Source organism: Rhineura floridana, chromosome 9 (assembly GCF_030035675.1).
Source record: "Rhineura floridana isolate rRhiFlo1 chromosome 9, rRhiFlo1.hap2, whole genome shotgun sequence".
NCBI classification, from domain to species: domain Eukaryota; kingdom Metazoa; phylum Chordata; class Lepidosauria; order Squamata; family Rhineuridae; genus Rhineura; species Rhineura floridana.
In genome coordinates, this window is record NC_084488.1 from 83264172 (window position 1) to 83286152 (window position 21981).

The following is a 21981-nucleotide window of genomic DNA, read 5'->3' on the forward strand; positions in this document are numbered from 1 at the left end:
TGTCTAGCAACAACTTCCTCTTATACATCTAAATAAAAAAGGCTGAGGGCTCCCTCACACAGTTGTGTGGCTGCAGCTTCTTTATGAAGGCTCCTGGGAGTAGAAGAGAGAGCAAGGAGCAACACCACCTGGTGGCAAACACAGGAATCCCCTCCTAAAAGTCACCTATAGGTATGGATGTCAGTGAATTCTGATGAAAAAGGAAATGGGAGCTGAAATTGTCAATGTTCGCTTATTCATCCCATGTCCAGAATAGAAATCAATCCAGCAAATAAGATTGATATTCACTGTTGTTGTTGCTTTCAGTCCACAAACTATACATAACTGATTACATTCACCCCCATTGGCATTGTGCTTTCTTTGCATTGAAATGAATGGAATGAAATAATGTAATGACAACATAACTTACATAATTCATGATATAAGATATGTAATTTCCCTACAGCGGACAGTGAGACTATCTCAGAGAGCTGGGAAGGTTAGGGCTACATTGTTGAAAATGCATTAAATTTTGCACCTGAAGACCTCAGCAGTCCTTCCTGTATACTGTACTCCTTCACCCTTCATTGCTAAATGAGCAATCAAAGTTGACTTTTGTGACCCCTTGTTCTACCCCACCCACATCCTGGTGCAGTTTAGGCCACTGTTCCAATTTCACAGTCAAAGACCTATAGACATTTAGCCAAGTCCTGTGCTCAGAATCTTTACTTAGAGTTAGCTGAGGAAGCTGGATGAAGACCATACTGTTCATCTTTCAGCAGGGAGAAAAGAAAGACTGCTGGTTCTAGGCAGATCTAGTCCTCCAGCATGTACAAGAAGCTACCTGCCTATGTTAGTAAGCAGAACAAGTTCATAAATTGAGCAACCTTTTATTATTTATCTAAATTGACTGCAACCCCATGTTCTGTGTATTTAGGCAGTAAATCAATCTGTTTGTTTAAAGTACAGCTGGTGTGGTTTGATCCAAGGGGATTCTGAATAAACAATATCATCTCATCCCACATCCTTGCCTTAGGCAAGCTGTAGTAGAATCCTCCTGCTCCACACTGAGTAGGTGGTGGCAGCTATCAGTCCATTGGGCTATTCTATTTGGGGTGGGGTATTGCTTTTCTTAGTGACCATTGGGGGGGTGCAAAAGTACAGAAAGGGTAAGGACTCTCTTAAGGGCCTTTACATATGTCACAGAGATGAATAACCTAGTTTTAGATGGAAGAGGAATTGCAGTGGAACAGAAACAATGTTGCATGCAATGAATACAGGGCAGAATGGAAAATGGTGTTTCTTACACCCCTACATATAGGGCACAACTAATTCCTGAAGTACTGTAGAGAACAAAGGAAAGCTGTAGGCAACTGAACAACCTGCACATTTTCCTTGTGGATTAGCATAGAATTATTTCTAGTATGTCCTTTATTGGGAAAGACAGGAAAATGTAGTGAACCACCACTCCCACCCCAGTTCGGTTATTCTAACTAAAGAATTACTATATGCACTTAATGCGGTGTTACCACAAAAAAAGTGTTTCTATGGCATTACAGCCTCTGCAAGAACCCACAATCAGGAGGGTATATGAGGCAACTGCTTTATTAACATTGCAATCCTATACATGTTGATTTAGAAATACTTCTAGGTAAGTAGGTATATCCTACTGTGTACTCCTATGCTTACTTGTGAATAAGATCAACTGAATAGTGTGTGACTTTTTTCCAAATAGGCAAGAATGGGATTGTGATGTAAGAAGGCCATAGAAGGAAATGGCAGGGAGGCTTAGCACATGGGAAGCAGAGAGCTAGAAGGAAAAAAGAATAACTCTCTTCATGCAAAAAATGACATAAGGTTGTCTTTGGAGAGCCTTGTATACAGCACGCAAATATATTGTCATCCCCACAAGTGTAAGCCACATGGTAACAAGAAAAGCCAAACCAGATCACATACACATTTGTTGTATGATTAACAAAACATACTGAAGTCAGGTTACGATTTGGAAATAATCAGAGGAACTCTTAAATGTAAATGTGTTTTGATTTTGTTAGAATGTAAGTTTCTTTGTCTTAGTTCCATTCCTCCTCTCATTTATGATTAGTTATAACACAGTATGATATTTATAGCTAAGTTACTCATCATGTTGAATGATTAGATAGCTGGGACTAGTAGTTTGGTTTCTGGTATCTTAGGGTACAATCCTAACCATGTTTACTCAGATGCAAGTCCTATTGTGTTCAACACAAGTCCCATTGTGTTTAGGATTGCAACCTACATCAAGTACAAGGGCAAATTCGAAAAGTTTGAGAAACACTCCTTTATAGTATCTTAGGTATTTTCTCATAGTTGAATTTTCAAGTTTTATGTAGAGTAAATAATGATTTTAAAAAAGTGCAATAAATGCATTTCTGATGCCCAAATACCAGTCACCAAATCTGATGCTCCATAGTGCCCAGAGCCTTGACATTTAGTTGCATAAATAACATGCCCTGTTTATGTAAGCATAAATACATGTGGTTGAAATATTACTATAAGAACCCCTTAAGCAAAGGAGACAGATGTCTACAACTTAAAGTGCTAAATTGCCTGGATGATCTGAAACTGGTGTCCATTTACTTTGTGGATATAGAGAGAAAGAAAGAAGTGCCATTGCTCAGTTTACACTCATAAATATCATTTTGGGGCCCAAATCAGAAATGTGGAACTCCCAAACAAATGTTTTATGTGCCTAAAGCAAGGTTCATCAAATATATAAACATCAAGATCCTATCATTTGCCACAGTTGCCATGAGTTTCCCAACCCCCAAAAATAATCCAGTCTTAAGCAGTTCAAAAATTCAACATTTAGAAAGACAAAATCTTACATTTCATTTTTAAAGCACAAATTTCTGCATGCTCATAGTGGCAGAGGGAAAAGATAAGTATCAGAATTGTGTCTAGGACTTAGAAGCAAACTGGGAGAGCACAGAAAATTTATGTATTATTTTTGTTTTTTAAAAAATGTGTTGCCTAAATTTGTATTATTCAGTTTAGATCTTTTCTATGAATTATCAGGTACATATCATATCTAATTTTGGATTGGATCCACACTTAGATTGCAATTCTATTGCCACCACCCATACACACCCAGGATGCCATGCAGGCAGCTTTTCACTGGCCTCTGCCAGAACAGAGAACGCAACTGGTAGAGGGGCTCCAACACCACAGAAGCCCCAGCTTTACCCAGTTGACAATACATCTGGCACATCACTCCTGTACACACATCACTTAGGCTAATACCTAACAGTTATACTTAGAGGATGATTTTGAAATCAGCCATACCTGGGGGGGAAAAAAACAGGGAAAAGCCCAGTAATGTGAAGTACATATATCTGCCATCTGATATGAGTATTTTGTAAGTGCTAAATGCTAATTCTTGATAGTAATTCTTTATTTCTTCTGAGGAAATAGCTCTTACATACACATGACCAGCATATATCTCTTTTTAAATCATGTTAGGCAATAGTACTATTAAGAATTACACTGTAGGACTGCCTTGTGTGCCTCCACCACCGAAATCAACCCAACATCAATAATGGGTTTTGTGGATGAATGTGCTGAAATTCTTATATGCACTTGTATACAGCTTGGTTCTGTACATGAGGATATGTGGACTGTGATAGTCCCTCATTTAAAGGGGAATTGGACAGGATATGTTGATTCCCGGCAAAAACCACACACAGGGACTCTCATTAGAATGGAGCAGCAGCTCTTTCTGGCCTCTCTTCTTCCACTATAAGTGGCAGTGGAGAGACAATAGATCTCAAAGACACAATGTGGATCACTGAAGGTCCCTGATAAGGGCACTCAGCCCTCCCACATCTTTGTTGTGTGTGGGAAAGCTGCCACTTCCTTCAAGATCTTGTATACCACTGGATTATCATTCCCTCTCCAGGTCTTCTAATACCTGCAAGAGGTAGGGGCTGCCCCACAATTTGAGAACATCTGTTGTATGGCAAATTCCCAAACCTTGTCTGGGATAGTATAAAAATGTTAATTAGAGAGGTTAAAGAAAATTGTACTGCTTAAAAAGGAATAATTTTGATGGAGTGAATTGCATACATCAAGTCCTTTCTTTTTCTTTTTCTTTTCGGCTACAGGCCCTTCTGGATGCCTTGAAAAATCAAAGTGCATCTTTGCATGTGCCTCATGTGGATTCCCTGGGCAGGAATTCCAACCATGAAGAGATGAGGATGCAGATGGAAGTTCTTAGACAACAGGTATGAATAGATTAAAGATGAACCTGACCAGTAACACACTAAGACATTTAATTCTGAAGGTAAAATTTGAGGAGGAGGAAACTCAGCAGTTTTAATGGGAACATGTTATTGCAGATGCAGTTATTTATGTGCTCAAATTACTTCGTGAGCTCAGAACTGTTATAATTGAAGGGTGACAAAATCAAAAACTCTGGTTTTCAGATATACTATTACTAGACAACTTTATAAATAAATAGTTACTTCACATCTCTTTTCTCCAGCTGGTCAATATATATTTACCTTTTGTTTTCATAGAGCTACTTTAGTTCCAATACTCCATTCAACTCCCCTATCAAATGCCTCTGGTAGGAGTTAATTATCAAGAAGCCATGTGCCATTTTCCCATTTTTGTGAGGCTCTATGTTCCCTCATTCTTTATGAAACTCATTCTTCTAAGAGCAAAGCTTTGCTTTAGCACAATATTCTAAGCGTACAGATAAATTAAAAGCACATAAAGTGTCCCCAATTGGCTCAAATAAACTCCATTATCTGTGGAACGTAAGATTAATTTAATCTGTGTTGCAGTCCTAAACCTCAAGAAAAGATGTACTTTCTCCCTTGGGTTTCCTTTTATACAGGAACCCATCCGTTTAAAATTATGTTACTTTCCAGTTAACCTTAAGTTTAAAGTCTGTCATTCTGGACACTGTTAGAGTCAGTTGTTGAAATACAAATGTGTAGGACAGGAAGGCCCGCGGACTAAAATACTTGTTTCTGTCACGTTTGAAGGGCTGAGCCAGATTTTACTCTCATGTAATGCATGCCACATGTGGAAAGGTAAAACCTTGAATTTGATTGTTCGGTAATGGATTGTACACACAATAAAACAGAGTATATCATTCCCACTCCTGCCTTTTCCCATACTTCAGAGGGCACTTAAATCTAGTTTTCTTTCTTTCTTTCTTTCTTTCTTTCTTTCTTTCTTTCTTTCTTTCTTTCTTTCTTTCTTTCTTTCTTTCTTTCTTTCTTTCTTTCTTTCTTTCTTTCTTTCCATTTTATGAATCCATAGAGATACTATGGAGTTTACACTGCATATTGGAGAACAGATTCCAATTCCAATTCTATGTTAGAAAGACGTTTTGAATCGGCATGTCTTGTTTTCTAAGCCTTCTTCATGACTTAGGCTACAATTCAACACATGTCTACTCAGAAGTAGGGTTCATTGGGTTCAATGGGACTTTCTCTCAGTTAAATTGATTGGATTGCAGCCTTAAGCTTGCAATAGTCATCATAAGGGTTGTGAGAATGAGATCATAGGGGGAACCAACAGCAGGGCCAGTTGGCAGTTTTCCTGTCTCCAGCTCCTTTCCTCCTGCCTTATAGTGTGTGTTTGTATGGGAGGGGTAGGGAACTGAGCCCATAGAAAAAGTCACAAACCATTCTCCAAGACCTAGAAATAGAGAAAACATAGCCAAAAATGCGAAGGACTCTGCACTCCTCCCCAGAGAGAACTGGGAAGACAGCCAGCTATGACATAAAGCACAGATAATGTCCCTATCAGCACTGTGCATATAAAGCAGTATTATACTATTTTAAATGGTCATGGCGTTCCCCAAAAAGCCCTTGGAAGTGTAGTTTGTGAAGGGTGCTGAGAGTTGTTATGAGACCCCCATTCCCCTCACAGAGCTTCAATCCCCAGAGTGGTTTAACAATCATTCTCTCTTCCCAGGGAACTCTGTGAATCATGGTTGTGAGGGGAATAAAGGTCTCCTAACAACTACCAACTCTCAGGACCTTTAATAAGCTACAGTTCTCAGAATTCGTTGGGGGAAGCCATGACTGTTTAAAGTGGTTAAATGTATAGTGCAGATGGGGCCAGTGTATGCCCGCTGGCTGATCAGAATCCCCTGCACATCTAGAATAAATCATCTAGTTGCTTTATGACTAAGCCAGCCCTGAATTGTTTCCACACTAGTCAGAATTTACATAATTTGTTCATTCAGCTATTACAGAGAATGTGGACCTTATTGCCAAACTAATTTATTCAATGTTTTATCCTCCCTTCTTTTTAGAGACTTGGCTTCTGCTGATTTTTTAAAAAACTGCAATGCAATTGCATCTCTATTCCTGTCCAATGTGATCTAGCAAAGTGCTATGATGCACCTGAAGCAGTCGTGTTTAGTGATGCCCCACAAATTTCTGCTTACACTGCCATCCTACAATGTCCTTCCTTGATATTTTTAAATACAAGTGCTGTAATTTGTTTACAAACAACAACAACAAAACCTTCCCTTAGTGGAGCCCATTGCAAATGTGGTGGTGGTGGTGATGATGATAAACCCCCTTTTTCACTTCGAGTTAAATGATGCAACTGTAGTTTAAAAAATAAATTACAAAAGCTAACACTGCAATGAGAGGAAGTAGGAGGAAGGAAAGAGGTATGCAACACCCATGAGATGGAGGCTAAATTGACAAAACTGGACTTTTTGGTCCTCTGAGCTTCTTATTTTTCTAATCTTTAATATGGTTCACTGCATGCTGGGAGGGCTGTTAGTAAGGGCAGGAACGCACTGCATGCTGGGATGGCTGTCATGTGAGCAGCGGCAGCTAGCGCAAAACTCCCGCGATCTTCCGTGTCCCCGGCCTTGCTATCGGAATTTTTGAGGTATCATTTATTGCAGAATTTAGTGCTAAACTTCCACTACATTCCACCAGAATTCCGGAGCTACCCGTTATGTCGTGTGAAAGCTCAAATTTTATGCGCAAATTAACAGGAAATAAATCGTCAGAATAACGGAATAAAGTGCAGTGTGAAAGCACCTAGTGTCAAATTTCTCCCCCATCCCTAGTTGCAGGTAGGAATGCCTGAGGATTCAGTCTCTGCAAATTCTGATATGAAGTCACTCCTCCCAGACAGAATATAGTTCTCCTGATTTCTCACTTCTCTGATACAGTTCTCAGCTCAAGAAAGTACCCAAATATATTTACTAATTGCACATGTTAAGATAAACTGTATTTAGAATTGTGCATTTTGGAAGAAAATATGCTTAGAAGGGCTTCGGTTCTCTCAGTTTCTCATTTTTCTGTTTCTCATTCAGTTCTCCACATTTCTGCAACAATTTGCTTTTTTTTAACCTCATGAAAATTTAGTGCGAATTTCTCCTAATAAACACATTTTAAGGCAGTTTTGACTGATGTACACATTTCTGCAAGCCATTTCCTCTCATAGAACACGTTTTATGTTATTTTCACACATATATTCATTTTTATGCACACTTCCCCCTAACATATGCATTTTTGTAAACATTGGCTGGCGAACTTCATTGCAAAATTTGAATAAGTGCAAATTTCAAAGGATGGCTGTGTTTCAGCTCAGCCCTTGACTGCTGCCTGGACTCAGTGGTGGGCTGGATGAGGGCCAATAAACTGAGCCTGAATCCTAGCAAGATGGAGGCACTAGGTGAAATAGATACAAGTATGTGACATTGCTCATACTAAAATTGCTCACCTAAAAATTAAGACATGTATTCTTGTAGTTGCACGTTTGTTCCATCAGAGGGGAAGATTTATAAGAACAAATAACTTTTAAAAATTACTGAAATGTCAAAACCCACCACAGCATTTCCCTTGTAGAGCATTTTTCCTATAAACTCACCCTTTCACACAGAAATAGATAAGCTTACTATATTGTACCTTTTATTAAAGTTTGGGATATTAAATGCCTCTCCTGTAAAGATACTAAATTATCCTAATTTATAGGTACAAATATATGAAGAAGACTTTAAAAAAGAAAGATCTGATAGAGAGAGACTTAATGAAGAGAAAGAAGCACTGCAGAGAATTAATGAGAGAATACAATCCCAGTTGGAGAACCTACATTCTCAGGTATGAGATAAACAAAGGTACCATTGCCAAAACATGTGGATTTTGTTCTTATTTCCTCACTTCCCATGCAACCGATGACTTTCTGGCTTCTGTTAATTGTCACCATCTGGGATGAAATCATTCTGAAGCAATGTTGGTGATGAAATGAAGAATAATTTGATGCCCCCTTCCAACCACAAATAAAATAAATGGAGTGACTTGTGACTAATGCAGTGGCTCTTCAAATTTCATAAAGGGCAAAAAAGCTCTTTTCTCCATCTTTTCTTTCTGCTTCCAGATTCTAGGAATAACGTAATATTTTAATTAGAAAGTCCTTTTGGCCTATTTTGTATGATTTCAGCAACTAAGGCTGCAGTCCAATACACACCTGGGAGTAACTCCCATTGAACCCAATGGAGCTTACTTCAGAGTAGACATGTATTGGATTGCAGCCTTAAGGCTCCAATCATTATATATGCTTACCTAATGGGACTTAATGTTTGAGTAAAAATACATTTATTTATTTATTTTAGACAGTTTTGAAAGCAACAAACAGAACTTCACTCAAGCTTGCTCTGGATCCCTATAAGGATTCTGTTAATCACCTAAACATATATATGAACGTAATTGTGATTAACCAAACAGAGGTTTTTATTGTATTAACAAAACGTTTCAGCTTCCGCCTTCATCAGCTGCTAACATACAAATGCCACCTTGGTATGTTAGCAGCTGATGAAGGCGGAAGCTGAAACGTTTTGTTAATGCAATAAAAATCTCTGTTTGGTTAATCACAATTACGTTCATGTTTATTTATTTATTTTATTTATGAATTGCTTCCCATGAGGCATCCCAAAGCGATTACAATATAAACATTGCATAGGATTATTGCACTGTTAATTACATAGATCCAGGAAACTATAACTGACAGCCAACCCAGCAAATTCAAATCCTACTTCTGCTATGATTTCATCAGTGGAGCTGTAGCTGTTCATTAGGCCCTGATATCCTTAAAGTGCCACATTGGAAAAGTAGGCTTGTGCCAGTCACTATGTAGAATCTAGAAGGAATTCTAGATACTGCCTTGCTTCCAGTCTGCTATTACCTACCTGCCTTCATACTCTTGAAAGGTACTGGCCCCTGTCTGGGTCAAGTTCTGGCAACCCTACTTAGTAAGCATGCTACTCTTTTTGAAGCCCTAGCATCTGCCTAGAAAAGGGGAACAATAAATAAAGCTGTCATTGTTGGCATCAGCAGTGTGCTTTGACATGCTTATAAATGATATATAAAGGCAGTTATTTGTATTACCTGGCACAGCTTTGCCTTGGGCTGTCTTCTGGTCAACCTGTCTTGCAGGAAGTGAGAAAGGAAGGCTCAGAAGGCAGTTTCTCAATTGGCAGGTATCATGAGGGAAGGGAAGGAAGATGGGGGTGGCAACTAGAGGTCTCCTGAAACAAGTCCAAATGGCACAAGGAAGCTAAATATGGGACCCTAGAGTGGGTGAAAAATTGTTATTTGCCAAGTCCAATTCTGTGAGCTCACAGAGGATACTTGAAAAATGCTTGTGCAACTCTTCCTAAAGGAGATCTGTGTATTCCTGGTCAGCTTACACTATTGCTAGGCTGCCTCTGAAGTTTAGAATATTTTTCAGTTATTCAGCCTAACCTCCCTCCTTTATATATTCATTGAGTTAATTCAGTCAGGTCACTGGAATGTGAGAACAAATACTGATACATTATCAACAAAAAGTCCAGCTTGTGTTTTTCACTGCCTTCCCATGAGTGAGGGCTTTGGCTTTAACAAGCAAGAGAAGTTCTGTCAGCATGACCCAAACAATTTCCCTCATTGGTGCTGTTGAATTTAGAGCACCAAACACAAAACAAACTCCTCAAATGAACCGGATGATAAGTGCTAATTTAGCTAAGCAAGCTACCACTAGAGGGCATGAGAGTTCCTAATTTCAGCAATTGTGAAATTTGATCTTGCTGCTTTCAATAGCATACTGATAGCGTCATGCACTTTTTCAGTATGGTATTTTTTTTGGTCTCTTATACAATTAGATACATGCCTATCTACCTGTAGGGGCACAAATTATGCATAAAGAAATCCAGAGTTGTAGATGTGACATGCCGATGTGGCAATTACTGACAAGTTAGGCCTCCAAAATTCCGTCATTAGAAACGCCATAGAAATGAAAATGTTGCCAGTTTAGAAACTGAAGCAATCAGTGTATATGCACCACTTGGTTCTTTATGGTTTCGAGGCATGAGATATATTTGCTTGCTTCACTGGAGTGAATTTCCCCTTCACAGGTTAAAGACTGCCAGGAAGAAAAGGAACGACTTGAAAAGCAAGTAAAGCAACAGGTGTGTGTGTTATTTTTTATAGGAGGTTCAAGCTTAACACAGTTTGTGCTAGTTACAAATAAACTGAACCCATTTTGAACCCATGAGGAATATATATGCAGCTTCGCTTACCGGCGTGAAGCTCTGGGGAGCGGTAGCACAGTTGCGGCCGAGGGTGAAGTCGCAGTAGCCATTTTGAAGAAGGGAACGTCGCGCGTTGCATTGGGATGACACGCGACGTTCCGCACGGAGGGGGCGGAGCTAAGGGGCTATTTAAGCCCACTCAGCCCCCTCCGACTTCCTCTTGGCTTGCGACGCCCGTCCCGCCCTCCCTCTTTTACGGTGTGCCCATGGTCGCTTCGGGGCCGAGTAGGAATTTTTATCCTGCCCACCCTTGTTGGCGGGCAGGTTTTTTGCATGCTCCACACTTTGGGGGATGGAGGGAATCGGGTTAGAGGGTGTCGTAATTAATAGGCTGTGTTTTGGCTAATTTGGCTAATTTGGTTCAAATCAAATTATTAATGTGGACATATTTTGGACAGGGATTCGGTAAAGTGCGGGAGGGGAAATAGGTAATGACAGCTAGGTGGCCCCCTTAGGCACCTTTCAAGGTGATTGGTGGTTCCGGAGGCCTGTCTCTCAGGGTTTTACGGCCCGAGGGCAGGATATGGGCTGCTTTTGGGGCCAACTTACCTCATCCACCTGAGGGTTCTACGGCCCCAGGGGGTGGTGACGTGGGAAGGCCTCCCTACTCACCTACAAAGTGTGGCCGGGGCAAGGGGTAAGCAAAAGGGGGCTTGCCATTTGCCCCAGCAGGGGCTGGTCGCCCGAGAGCTGTAGGGCAAGCTGCTTGCCTATAGTTAGTTCCTGCACTTAGGTTTCACCTCTGCAGGTCGCTTTAAACGTTCTTGTTTATAATTTAATAAAGTGGCCCTTTATTCAACCACAGCTGCTGTTGTCTGCGTATTATTTCACCCATCGACCGCAAATGCAGCTTTGCTTACCTGCGCGAAGCTCTGGGGAGCGGTAGCACAGTTGCGGCCGAGGGTGAAGTCACAGTAGCCATTTTGAAGAAGGGAACGTCGCGCGTCGCATTGGGATGATGCGCAATGTTCCGCACGGAGGGGACGGAGCTACGGGCCTATTTAAGCCCGCTCAGCCCCCTCCGACTTCCTCTTGGCTCGCGACGCCCGTCCCACCCTCCCTCTTTTACAGTGTGACCATGGTCGCTTCGGGGCTGAGTAGGAATTTTTATCCTGCCCACCCTTGTTGGCGGGCAGGTTTTTTGCCTGCTCCACACTTTGGGGGATGGAGGGAACTGGGTTAGAGGGTGTCGTGATTAATAGGTTGTGTTTTGGCTAATTTGGCTAATTTGGTTCAAATCAAATTATTAACGTGGACATATTTTGGACAGGGATTCGGTAAAGTGCGGGAGGGGAAATAGGTAATGACAGCTAGGTGGCCCCCTTAGGCACCTTTCAAGGTGATTGGTGGTTCCGGAGGCCTGTCTCTCAGGGTTATATGGCCCGAGGGCAGGATATGGACTGCTTTTGGGGCCAACTTACCTCATCCACCTGAGGGTTCTACGGCCCCGGGGGGTGGTGACGTGGGAAGGCCTCCCTACTCACCTACAAGGTGTGGCCGGGGCAAGGGGTAAGCAAAAGGGGGCTTGCCATTTGCCCCAGCAGGGGCTGGTCGCCCGAGAGCTGTAGGGCAAGCTGCTTGCCTATAGTTAGTTCCCGCACTTAGGTTTCACCTCTGCAGGTCGCTTTAAACGTTCTTGTTTATAATTTAATAAAGTGGCCCTTTATTCAACCATAGCTGCTGTTGTCTGCATATTATTTCACCCATCGACCGCAACTACATCTACCTATCTATAGGGCTCAGTGTATGCCATGATTCTGTGCTAGTATAGGAAAAGTGCAAAATACAGTATTGAGTGCAAAATTCAGCATCCCAAGTACCCTATCTTACATTTTTGTTGAAACTAGTGCTTCTAGCATCCAAACAGGCAGTAGCAAAAAAAGTAAGCTGTTGGAACGGGGTGCAATCTTGGGCAAAATTCACCCTGAAAATGTTTAGCTCAGCTTTGTTTGTCAGAGAGATCCCGTTCCCGCAAGGCCATTACTTTGGTTTCAGCTACCAGTGGCCCTGGGCACATGTTGTAGCTGTTCCAAAGTGGTTAAGTGCTTTCCAGTGGTTAAGACAAGATTGCATTTGTCCTTGTAGATGAATATTCATTTATTTTTTAAAAGCGTTGATAAACTTCTTAATATTTAAAAAATCTCCAAGCAGTGTACAATATAAATACAAACACAGGTATGTAGGAAGCTGCCTCATACTGAGTCTGACCATTGGTCCATCCAGCTCAGTATTGTCTACACTGACTGGCAGTGGCTTTCCAGGGTTTCAGGTAGGAGTCTCTCCCAGTCTTACCAGGAGATGCCAGGGATTGAATTTGGGATCTTCTGCACACAAACCACTTCCCATATCATATTATCAAACATCAAACAATATCATTAAGATAAAAATACGACATAAAACCAATGAAACAGCAATATAAAAGGCACATAAGAACGAATACGCAGGAATTTGGGGGATTCAAACACATGATGCAGGGCAAGCCTTACTAATCTGGTTGTGTACATAATTCAAAATATGATATCCACCTGAAATGATGGCAGGTGTCTATCTACAATACTGGTTGTGCATTGCAGTACCAAACCAAGAGAACAGGAAGTGCTAAGAAATTACTACTTTAATGGGAAAATGTTTTTTAATTTTGTTTTTATTTCCATGTTTGTACAGGCAAGAGACCTCCGAGCCCTGATGGAAAAACATGGCTTCCCACATCAGATGTTTGATCCTCCTTGTCTTAGTTGCAGGAACTGTGGATTATTTCACCCTTACCCTGAACCTCAAATAACACTGGCCTCATATTGCATTAATGGAAAGCAGCAGCCCCCAGTAAGTAAGACTCCTGCCAGCTTACATTTTACAAAGCAGAAATGCTCGGAAAAAACAATTTGCAATCAGGAATACCAGAATTCTGCAAGTACACTGTGAGGAAAAAATCATGTAAACATTGTGAAACCTAAACTCTAACCTCTCCTACCTCTCACCTGCAGAAATATATACAACTGCTTCTGCTTTGACAGAAATAGTTGTAAATGCTTTTCAGTTCTTTCTTTCTTTGAAATTCCAGTCTACAGGGATGCATCAATGGGATTTTAAAGTAAGGCTAATGAGCAAATAACTCATAATAATTATTTCAGCTCAGCTTGAAATATCGCCTTACTGCTTATATACTCAGTCGATCACTGCGCTCTGCAGTTGAGGGCCTCCTGCAGATACCATCCTATCAGGAGGTCCCTTCTGCACAACATCAGAAGCAGACCTTTAGTGTTGCGGCACCTACACTTTGGAATTCCATCCCCTTAAATATTAGACAGGCACCATCTCTGTTATCTTTTTGGCGCCTATTGAAGACCTTCCTCTTTCAACAAGCCTTTTAAGTAGAAACCTTATCCCAGTCTGCATCTTTGTTGGAATAGCTTTTTAAGATGTTTTTAGAGTTTTTTTTAAAAGATGTTTTAAAATATGTTTTAATATGTTTTAAAGTCTGTTTTTAAGATGTTTGAGAGCATTTTTAGTGTTATCTTTGCCCCCCTGTACTCCTTCTGGGAGGAAGAATGGGATATAAATTAAACAAATAAAAATAATTCATCCATTTGACATTATGAACAGACCACTTTCAGGTTTAATGGAGCTTGATTCCCTTGATGCTAAATACCTTTCAAAATGCAGTCAAATATTAGGAATTGGATAAATTTGTATATATCAAACCTGTTATTTCTAGAGTTTGATTTCATCAGTATTTGTAACTCACATATAGTGCACTTCCATATGGGCTGTTTAGTTGTGAAGAATTTAGCTGTTACTCTTTACTTTCTAGTCATCATCAATATTTATTTATTTATTTCATATATACTCCACTTTTATTCTCATCATAGAAACCCAAGGCGGCTTACATATGGTTCCCAGGCAGTCTCCCATCCAGGCACTGACCAGACCTGATCCTGCTTAGCTTCAGCAGGGTGCTGGCCTCATGTGCCTTCAGACCATAGCCTGGGATCTTATCATTATTCTAATTGCAAAAAGTCCAATAATAAAATTGATAGGGAATTGTACTGGAAAGTAGCTGGCAATGTCATACAATATAATCTCTATGCAAACATATCAGGATGAATGCTCAATAAACATCCTTTCTGGAAGCACACATTCACACAGACAATCTAATAGGATACTCTGGGGTAGGATAGACACTGGAGACTCCACTAGTGGGGAATAAGTTCAGTATATTTTATGTTGCATTGGGAGGGGGAACCCAATGAAAACTGAAAACACTTTACTAATTAACAGTACTTTGTAAATAATCATGAGTTGCTTGCCTGGTAGGCTGGAGCCATAGCAATAGCCTCCCAGCAGTGGCATCACTGCTGCTTATCAGGAGGAGAAGGGATGTGATGGAAGTGAGGTTGAGGCTGTACAGCAGGAGTACAAGAGTACAGGAGTGAGGTTGGGGCACCAAAAGGAGTACAGGACTGGCTCAGGATTATATCCTTCTGTAAAGAATAGATATAATTAACTTGTATTCACAAACTAAACCCAGAATGTGTTGTGCATCCCACAGGATGCACCGCTAAAACTGGTAGCCCCACACTGCATCCTCCTCCATAGTCTATAGGAACCAAACACCCCATTATGTGATTTCATCACATTTTGAGTTTCCTTGCCCCAATTCCACATAATTGGCTGCCACTGGTAGCCTGCAATGTGATGACATCATGCCGGTGGTGTGTGTGAGCATTCCTGCACATTATGGAAAAGAACTCAACAGGAAATTGCCATTGTCGCATTTCACCAGGACATTCTCAAATATAAGCCACCATTGATGTGAATGGAGCCTGTCAAAGACCACACATACCTGTGCTTAGATATAATAAGAAAAGAGCCATAGATAAGTAGAACATTTGTTTTAAGTATTTTCCCTTCTGTTTCTCTTCTCTTATATGAGTACAGAAAAAAGTTTCTCACTAAAGGTTAAAACTGAGGCCCAATTACTTTTGGCCTCTATCCTAGAGCTTTCATCATCTGGGTTTCTAGCTGTGCAATGCATCTTGGGGGTTTATAAATTTTGCCTTCTTTTAGAAGACTGTTGGAAGGTTGGAGTCCTTTGTTGATTGGTTGTTTTGAATTCTGTTCTTAAGTCCTTTTGTGATTGTTTTCTTGTATAAGCATAGCTGTTCCAGCATAAATTATTTCTTTATAATTCCCCAAGCTATTTGCCATCAAATGTGAAAGGTGTTAGAACTGAGTGAGTGTGTAGAATATAGTAGTTATTTCATTATATTTTGACTTTCTGCCTCCCCTTTTTTTGTAACTGACATTTACTGTTTACTTTTCAATCATCCAAGAAATCTTTTGTTTAGTCTGATTGTGAATCATGTCTCTTTATCCTTTGGAACACTTTCAAGATCATAATTATGAAAATTAACTGTCTTGCAGTAGGATGTTCACACATTATTGTTTGCGTCTCTGTGAATACTCAGAAGTTTGCTGTTGAATATGGCATAATATTATAGGGAGTGTTTTGTACGTTTAATTGGATAGTTATCCCTCTATGCCCCAATGTTTCTGGGTAGATGCTTAAAATGAAAAGTTAAAGGATTAGATCTTTAATACATTTCCTAAACTAAGTTTGATCATTGGTCCATCTAGTCCAGCCCTGTTACCTGATAATACCTTTTCAGAGGCTCCACTGATTGGGAACTCATGGAGACAGAATCTAGGCAAATTAAGAAATTTAAAGTCCTATTTACTCTAATAGAAAAATACATGCTGCCTCCCCCCAGTGAAATCAATAAAGTTTAAAGTGCTTACATAACATGGTTTATCTGATGAGAAGCTGCTGGAATTCAGTGGGTCACCATGACCACTTGTCCATACCAGTGCAAATATCTGAAAAGCAAGGATGGTTTTGGCTCCACTTCTCTCCTAGTAAAACTATCTCAATAAACACTAGGGTTTCCTTCAGACAGCCTGTTTGTTGAGCATTCATTCTGATGTGCTTGAACAAAGTTTATGTGGTGATTATATGATGGCTGCTCTTTGTTGGGCATTCATTCTGATTTGTTTGCTGGGGGGCTCTGTGGCAATGAGCATTCACCCTGATTTGCTTGCACAGAGGTTATATGTCTTCCCAACAATCAACAGTTTATCCCACACTTTTTTGTGCATGCTTCCCCATCACTTTCTTAACAGCAAACAGTCTGGGTTTTTAAAAATAGCACTGTTGTGACAGAGCACTTTAATTCCCTTTCATTGCACACAGTTAGATTTCTGGTGTGCTGCTGAATCTGTCCTGCAAAATATTGACAGTCTGGAGGCCAGGAATCTGCTTGAGTGGCAGCCAAGGCTCCCTCATTCTTGCTGTACCAAGAACAGGCCTTCTTTGAACTGAAGAGCAGGAGACAAAGTCCAGGAGTGGGTAAATATTGTCTGGGTTTCTCAGTGATTGAAGTCTGGCCATAGTTCAGTGGTAGAGCACATGTTTTGCATACAGAAGGTCCCATGTTCAGTCTCCAGCATTTCTAGGTAGGGCTGTCTGAAACCCTGGACAACCACTTCCAGTCAGTATAGACATTACTGAACCAGATGGGCCAATGGTTTGGCACAGTATAAGGCATCTTCACATATACCATGTGGCATGTGAAGATTGTTTTAAAGCACTCCATGTGGAAGCTGTTATCAGAATGCAGCTGGGCACTGTTTTGTCCATTTAACACAAGTGTACAAAAAGAAAGGGTTCAGACAAATTAATCCAACTGCATGGGAGCCATAGCATACAAGCAGGCATCACATGGAGCATTACAAATGACCTCCACATTACAGTTGCACTGTGTATATACTGGCCTTAATTGATGTTTGTGACAGTTCAAAAAGCTGCAGAATGCTCTGGGTTTACAGCAGCTTTTTGGTAAATGAAAGAAAAAAGGATTCTTGGCCAAGCACAGCTTCCCAGTGTATGTAAACAAAGCAAACTACATGCATTTGCACATGTCATATGTGGATATCTACACATAGCTTTCATGCTTTTTCCTAGATAGAAGGTTGGTACAAATATAGGAAGGTTTATGTGCTTGAGCCTCAGGCTTTTACATCCCCCTTTCCCTTATCCTCCTCAGGTATGGCCACAGGGAGGAGCCTGTAAACATGAGGCTGTATTTTAAACTAACCAGTTTTTATCATTTTGTCCAAACTTGGACAATCTGTGATGTATTTAAACTATAGTTTGTCCAAACAAATATCAAACCTGGGTTTCTGATCCTGGCTTGTTTAGAAAACAATAGTTAAAATTAACTGTGATTCCCTCCCAATTCAGTTGAAATGGCAAATTACAGTTATTTTTAAATGAAAGGTGTTGTTTCTAATCTCCTCCTTGTGGCTGTACAGGAGCAGGGGACACAGCTCGTGCACATGGCACTAAACTATGATTTAGCATTACATTTGAACCAAGGACAGTTTCCAGTAGCTTAACCATTATGTCAACAACCAAATTATATTAACCATTACATCTGAAGTACTCCGAAATAACTGTGGTCACTTCTTTATTCAGGAACTGAAACCAGCTTTAAACCATGGTTCTGGGTTCTTAGCTATCCATAACCATAATTAACATCACTGCAGATGTAATAGTTTGCAACAGTTAGAACCCAATGGGGGTATTTGTGGTCCATAAAAGAGGAGTGGGCCTCTTTGGGCCTGTTTTTAACAGAGCTTGGCAACGTTACTTTTTTTGAACTACAACTCCCATCAGCCCAATCCAGTGGCCATGCTGGCTGGGACTGATGGGAGTTGTAGTTCAAAAACTTTGCCAAGCTCTGGTTTTTAACTGTATATCCGTAGCTACCAGGAAATTCCATCTACACCAGCTCAAAAATATTACATAGGAAAAACTTTACATGTGAAATGCTTTGTAGTCCTGCATCAAGCTCCTCTATTTTTGAAGACAGCGGCATTAGATTAGGATTGTCCTGGCCTGTGAACTAGAAAGGAGGAGGTGGTTCACAATTTGGATAAATGGGTGATTTGGATAAGGAAGAGCAGAGAGATAATTCACTTTAGGATAACTTTCTTTTGTAAATAACAAGTTAAAATACATTCCAGATAACATAAATTTTCCATACTTTTCAAAAACAGTCCAATATAGCAGGGCTGGGGAACATTTTGTTGGATTTCAGCTGTCATCAGCCCTGCCCAGCATGGCTAATGGTCAGGGATGACAGGAATTCATTCAGCAACATTGGGAAGGCCACAGGTTCTCAATCCCTGCAGTATGGTATGACTGGAACACTGAGGTGACACTTTGACTATGCTGAGAATACCATACTGTAGTATTATTCTTATTTTTTATTTTGAAAAGCTGCCTTAAAACAATGATTCCAGCTTTTAATTAGGAGCTGACAATCAACAGCCAAAAGTATTTTGATTGAAATGTTGCACTGCTTTGTAAAAAGCAATATTCTTTTCTTATAATAATATTTTCAACAAAATAATTCGAAAGCCAAATGTTGACCTGCTGCCACCAGGGCGGGAGATTAGAATTCTATTCTATGAGGTCACCAGGGTTTTTAAAGAATTCTAACAAACTGCAAACGGGTTCCCTTTGGAACATATTCACCTGTCATGTTGATGCATACCAGGTTACTCTTAGCCTCTTAACAGCTGACACTGACTGTAGTTAGAGACCTAACTGTTTATGATAGAATCAGGTGCATTCCATCTCACCCTGTCTTCTCCTGTTCCTTTTCAAGGTTCACGAGGCTCTCAGAAATCTGGTTTGTTAATGTTAATGAAGTTTGTTTTGATTTGTGGGATCTAGGAGGTTTCACACAACTTTTTTATATTGTGCCCACCATCCAAAAGACATAGCAATAAAAGGAAAAGCAGCAGAAGAACTTAATCAGAAGAATTATTTGATCAAAAATAAGAGGGAGGTTTTGGGGTAAATTACTTTAGTATGACTAATGAAAAACTTCACAGTATAATTATATTTACCATGCTGCTATTCTTTTGTTTGAAGTGTCTATGAAGTCCATATTGCTATAATAATGTTTTATTGTTCTGCGCAGCCAGACTATCAATGGTATGTTCCTGACCGGTTTCCGCCAGATGTGCAGCACAAGGGAAATGGTAAGGCAACAGCTATACTGAACACACTTTTTAAGAGTTTTCTTTTTAATGGGGTCGTTCATTTTTTGTGATAGCTAGTAAACTTTTCATAAGCACTCGGTGTGTGATTTGTATACAGCTCTATTTTGTACAACTGCAGTACATGCACGTGGCCAAGGCTATAGTTTCTAAATACGATGCATCTGTGTACAGCTTTTGATATTGCTAAGCTACTTTAAAATATCTAACATGCCATATAGAAACATATAAATCTCTTACTGAACATCTAAGAAAAATGAAAGATATTGGAATTACATTTTTCTGAGTATGTTCAGTATTCTGTCCAAGTCTTCGTTGACAATAGAGTAACTGGTGCATCTAATATATGGTCTGTAGGGAGCACAGTCTAGTCAGCTACACACACACACACGCACACACGTCGTGGGCTTTTCCTGAGGCCAGTCCAGAGGACATTTGAGATTGGACATTTGCTTGTCCCAAGGCTGGCTAAGCCCTTGCTACCACCATGCTCCCTTCACACCAAAGAAGTTCAAAGGCAGTGTAAGATCATTCTTAGTCCACCCACCTCACATCTTCTAGTTTTAGAGACTCACTAAAGTACCATGTCTGAGGACCCCTCAAAAGTGTGACACAGACACTGGACTTTCCTCTCCAATACATTTTACCCTGTTCTCAACTCCAGCAACCATCACTTTCAAGTGTTTAAATGGTTCAGCCTTCAGCTTAGTCTTGCAGAATAGAAACATGGATTTCTTAGCAACCACAAATTGTTCTGGCTTCTTTTAGGCTAGGCTGGAGCTCCTGGGCATCTTTGTTTGTTGTCAGGTAATTGTACAATTAGCACGCAACTACTTCAGATCTACCTTAATACATTATTCCTTCTCCCTGTCTATCTGCACATTCCTTTCATTTTCTTCCCAGTGTTTTGTTAGCATCCATGTTCTTGTTTCAAAGGCTGTATGATGGAGGTGGGCAGAGGTAAAATGTGGTCCAATTAACCATTGGCCAATTTATAGTGGGCCAGCTGGTGTTTAGAGGTTGCTGGGAGAATGCTGGATTAGGCAGACCTTGAACTGCCACATGTCCTGCCCTACACTTCCTAAGCCAACCTGCTGCCCTAAAGCATGGTTGAGTCCCATTGCTACTATTGAAGTAAGAGTCAACTGCCAGTCTATCTGGATCAGAACATGGAATGGAGAGTGACATCTTGTCCTTCCCTCAGTCAGCAAAATATCTTGGGTAATTCTTGCCCCCCAGAGAGGTGGAGGGAGAGAGGAGGAAGTGCACAGAAGTTGTTGTTTCATCTCCTTGAACCTCTTGCTGCTTGTTTGCAAAGGGCATATAAATGGAAAGCAACAGCAAGGAGGATCAGCAGCACTGGGTCGGGAAACTCCAGGAATTTGCAATGACCCTCTTGCTGGGCTGTGGGCTTTGGCAGGTGCCTGATGATGTCAACTTCTGACTCTGGCCCTGATCCTGATGTTCTCGCTTTGTCTTAAACTGACAATGTGTGTGTTAAACTGCTGGGCTATACAGATGAAAGTGGAATAGGAAAGACTGAAAGCAACCCATCCCTTCTGTGTGGGTAAAGGCCATATTTTCCTGTCCCACATCCTGTCAGAGTGGGGAGAAATGCGGGAAGAGTGCGCAGCACATGAAGTCGCATACCTGCCCAACCTGATCATGGCCAGGACAACTGGATCTACAGTTTAGGACATAATTGACTTGTTTGGATCATATTGAACCAGTTGTAGGAGGCCAGCATCAGGCTTATATAAGCCTGACAACTGGGGCAAGAAGACATGTATTTTGAGTTGGTTATGGAAGATGTTATGGGAATAAGTTTTTAAGGGAGCAACTGGGGAGAGAAGATGGGATTAGGGCAATGCAAAATTGTGTATCACAGACATAAGACATCCATAGGATTGCCAGGTTGGTGTGTTTTCACTCTTGAGTGCTCCTGTGCCTTTTACAAGCACAAGCCCAGCAGATAGATAAGCTTAAAATCCCCACTTGTGTCTACCAGCGGCTGTAAAGTACACATGCGCATGTGCATGCAAATATACCAACATTTCACTCATATTTAGATTGAAGCACTTCCATGTATGATGTCTACTGCCTCTTATTCCTAAATTAGAAGCATGGTTGATAACTGAGAGTTGATCCAGAACCATGGGAAAAGGTGGTGAGACGACATCATTTCCTCACTTTGATCATGGAAATCCCACTGTGCAGACTGTAAGGCTAAAACTGATACTCAACAGTGATGCAGACTACATGGCTAAAACTGATACTGGACT

General features: G+C 40.6%; 1 protein-coding gene across 1 annotated transcript in view; it reads left to right on the forward strand.

Annotated features, from left to right (window-relative positions):
- Positions 1-21981, forward strand: part of TNIP3 (TNFAIP3 interacting protein 3) — a 145846-nt gene that overhangs the window by 110135 nt on the left and 13730 nt on the right. Inside the window, exons 9-13 of the mRNA XM_061582942.1 lie at positions 4122-4241; positions 7980-8105; positions 10394-10447; positions 13235-13393; positions 19621-19681. Coding sequence (XP_061438926.1) covers positions 4122-4241; positions 7980-8105; positions 10394-10447; positions 13235-13393; positions 19621-19681 — 520 coding nt within the window. The remainder of the gene's footprint in view (positions 1-4121; positions 4242-7979; positions 8106-10393; positions 10448-13234; positions 13394-19620; positions 19682-21981) is intronic.